The 3,877-nt window shown below is 53.2% G+C and overlaps 1 protein-coding gene across 1 annotated transcript in view; it reads left to right on the top strand.

The window, feature by feature from the left end:
• CEACAM19 (CEA cell adhesion molecule 19) overlaps positions 1-3,877 on the top strand; it is a 13,869-nt gene that overhangs the window by 5,418 nt on the left and 4,574 nt on the right. The window contains exon 3 of the mRNA XM_077747384.1: positions 3,029-3,179. Within this exon, the coding sequence (XP_077603510.1) occupies positions 3,029-3,179 (151 nt within the window). The remainder of the gene's footprint in view (positions 1-3,028; positions 3,180-3,877) is intronic.

Raw genomic sequence — 3,877 nt, 5'->3', positions numbered from 1 at the left:
GGGGGGGGAGCCCTTCCTGTGTCCCGGGTAATTCTCATGCTTTATCTCTCTGAATCCTGAAGGAACTTGAAAGAGAGCCCAGCCCCAGCTGGCACGCATGGAAGGGGGGTTACTAAAGGCTTGCAGAACCCCCCAGGAGGCCACAGCCTGAAAACACAAGAGAGGCCCAGGACACGGAGGTCCTGTACCTGTCCCCAGGGTACGGATGAGGAAACAGGCTCGGAGAGATAACGTCAGTCGCTCGAGGTCCCACAGCCGTTAAGCAGCCGAAACCGGGCTCAAAAGCCAGAAGGGGATCGCAGTCATTTACAGCCGGTGTCTGTTCTCCCTTAAATATAGCTGCGGGGACTTGGGACCTTCAAGCCACCTTGCACGGGTTCCTCAAAGCCTTCCGGGCCCTCTGACACCCAATGCAGTTAATTACAGAGCCCAGCTCCCCTTTACTGGACACGTGCAGAGTGTTCCACACATTTATCCTTTATGTCCTCCCAGCCACGGCGCAATGATCCCCATTATACAGATGGAGAAACTGAGGCACAGAGCGTTTAAGTAACTTCCCCCAGGCCACCCAGCAAAGGAGCCCCCGCTTTTATGACTTGATTCTGCCTTCACCATGAACGACCACCAGCGAGGGCTAACGGGACGCGTCATGGGGTTAAGACTTACCCGCAGGATTTACCTTTAGTCAAAGGGCGGAACCTTTCAGAGCGTCTGTCCCCACAGCGTCTGTGACATGGGGGCAATGACACGTCCCTCCAGGGGTCGGGGTGAGGACTGGTTGGCAAATCCTTGTGAAGCTGTGGGCATCAGCAAAGGCTGCCCAGTGAGGAAAGCGAAGGGTATTTATTCGGAGCTGCGCTGGCCTGGGACGCAGCCCCTCTTGCATTTGGGCAGCGACGCCAACCCTTCCTAGTGGCAACAGGACCAGGCTTCAGCCGGGCCCTGATTGGAGCCCGTTGCCCAGGGACCTAGAAGGCGATTGGCTGCGCTGCCTACTTGGCTTTCTCTGATTGGTCCGAAGTTAGAAGCAGGGCGGGACATTATGGAAGCCGTTGGTGGTTAATCAAGCCCTGGTCATTTAAGGCCAATTCTTACAGCTGTGACTGTTTGTCGTCCTGGACTGTCACTGAAGATAGGAATCCTGTTTCCTGCAAGTCTGACCCAAAGCAGACTGGCTTCCTGGGCTTGTTTAACAGGGTCAGTGCTCTGGGCAGCTCGCTGCAGGCTGCGGGTCAAAATTCTATTTTTGCATACGGGCTGGCTGTTGTCCACTTTTATAATGGGCTCTCAGAGCACTTTTCCCAAATTTGTTTGTATCTAATCAAAGATACCTCTGGCAGGGCGCCCGGGGGCTCTGTCGGTTGAGCGACCAACTCTTGATTTCATCTCGGGTTAGGATCCCAGAGTCATGGATTCGAGTCCCCGTTGGGCTCCGCGCTGGCCATGGAGCCTGCTGGCTCAATCATAGAGCATCAGGGCTGTGAGTTCAAGCCCCATGTTGGGTGTGGAGCCTACTTGGAAAAAAAAATTTTTTTTTTTTTAAAGGTAGAAGGTGCGGGGTGCCTGGGTGGCTTAGTCGGTTGAGCGTCCGACTTTCGCTTAGGTCATGATCTCGCGGTTCGTGGGTTCGAGCCCCGCGTCGGGCTCTGTGCTGACTGCCAGCTCGGAGCCTGGAGCCTGTTTCAGAGTCTGTGACTCCCTCTCTCTCTGCCCCTCCCCTGTTCACGCTGTCTCTCTCTCTCTCCTAGAAATAAATTTTTAAAAAAATAAATAAAGTTAGAAGGTGCAAACGTTGCTAACACAGCGTCTGGAAGACGGACTGTCTTCTCTCCTCTGCCCAAATGCAACCCCTCTGGGCCTTGGTGTGCCCATCTGCAAAATGGGCCTAACTCAGCCACTTCCCTGCGCTGTGGGGTCAACGACCACATAAGCCCAGACAGGAGCTACCTTCTTCCTCCCAGTGAGAAGATTAAATTTGAAAATGGGTTTTGGACACTTCAAACAGATCAGCTTTCAGGGAAATGGATGAAATCAGCAAATATTGAGAGATTTAGTTACACAAATATATATAATGATGCCCTAATCTGTTTGGAAATAACAGTCTTCACTCACACAGAGCCTGAAACAGTTCATTCGCACCCTTCAAAGGCTCCTGGGACATAGATGACTTTTTGGAAGCCACACAGAGTGGTCGTTAGGAGCTCAGGTGGCCCAGGTGTAATCCCGGCACTGCACCTGCTGTAAGCCATCACGCAGGTTAGTTCACCTCTCTGTGCCTCAGTTTCCTTATCTTTAAAATGGCACAGAACCTACTTTGTTGGAAAATTGAAAGAGCAGTGTGTGTGTGTATAAATTGATTCAATCTTCACAACAACCTCACAAGGTAGATATTCTTCTTATCCCCATTTCACAGATTGGGAGAGGCACCAAAGTTTGAGTATCCACCCAGAAACTTGAACCCCAGCATTCTGACCTCAGAGTCTACGAGCTTAGGTGCCAAGAAGGGCTGGGACATAGCAGGTACTCAGCTTGGTATTAAAGGCCGGAGGTCCTCATGGTGGGAGTCAGAAGTCAGATGGGCTTCGTCCCAAACATGGCAGGCAGTGTTGGAGAACCCTGTGAGCCAAGACCCTATGCCCCCCACAAAACATAGCCCAGAACCTCATCCTTTCACTAGAAGGATGGAGGGATCACCCACTGAGGCAAGAGAAAGTAGGTCGGGGCAGGGGGGTGTGCAGTGGGAAGAGTGTGTCAGGAGGTAGGTTTCCGATGTGCTGAGGACAGTAGGAAATCTCAGGGAAGCGGAGATCTCAGAGAGGGGAGAGCCAAGGGGCTCCATCTGGTGTGGCTGCGTTTTGTGTGCAGCAAAATCAACCAGAGAGTCGGACGCTCAACGCTGAAAAGCAGGAGAGAGCTCCGTGCTGAGAAGCTGAAATTGCACATCGGTGTCTGTGGACAGGGGTGAGGGGAGCGGGGAGACCTTCCCAGGACATCTCATAGGCCTCTTGCTCTCTCTCATGCCCCTCAGAGAAGCACAAGGAGCCGCCCGTTACACACCTGCCCATGAGCGCTGGGATCCTGGTTGCCGTCATTATCGGATCCCTTGCTGCTGGATCCCTCTTCATCGGGAGCGTGGCCCACCTCCTGTTAACAAGCAGCTGGAGGGGCCAGAGCCACAGGTATGGGGCCCCCAGGCCGCTCCCTCCTTCCCTCCATCTTCTTCCCCTCCCCTCGGGTCCCACTGGCCGATTCTTCCGTAAGTCACGTCATCTGACTCACATATACACTCTCATCAAATCTCAGAACTCTTGAGGTGAAAAGGCTCTTTCCATCCTGTGTTAGAGAGACGTCTGCACTTCAAGGGACAGAAACCCTACCTCTGAATGGGCTTGTGAAAAATTAGAAAGGTGTTTTTTTTTTCTTCTCTTACATGAGCTTCAGGTATGGCTGGATCCAGGGACCTGATGTCGTCAAGGGACTCCTCCATACACCTTTCAACTCGGCTTTTCTGAGGCAGGCGCTCCCCTTGGGTGGCGTGACGAGAGAGCCCCCAGTGGCTCTGGGCTTATGTCCCAAAAGTTCAGGGGCCACCGCACTGTGCTCCCAACACTTCCAACAGAAGCCTCAGCGCTGCTTCTCACTGGCTTAACTGAAATCACACGTCCTCACGCAGACCCACCACTGTGGCCAGATGCCAAAATACCCTGATCGCCCAAACTTGGGCTATTTGTCCAGCTGTGGAGCCAGAAAGAGACCCCAGCTCCACATGACCAGATGGGTTCAGAGTGGGGAGGGGTTCCCCCCCCAAAAAAACCAGACTCTTCCTAAAAAAGCAGAGTGCACGGTGGACAGGCAAAGGCATCGGATGGTGGCTCCC

The sequence above is a fragment of the Crocuta crocuta genome, unplaced genomic scaffold, assembly GCF_008692635.1.
Source record: "Crocuta crocuta isolate KB4526 unplaced genomic scaffold, BGI_CrCroc_1.0 scaffold334, whole genome shotgun sequence".
NCBI classification, from domain to species: domain Eukaryota; kingdom Metazoa; phylum Chordata; class Mammalia; order Carnivora; family Hyaenidae; genus Crocuta; species Crocuta crocuta.
The sequence above is the reverse complement of the archived record's forward strand: the minus strand, read 5'-3'. Positions and strand labels throughout refer to the sequence as shown.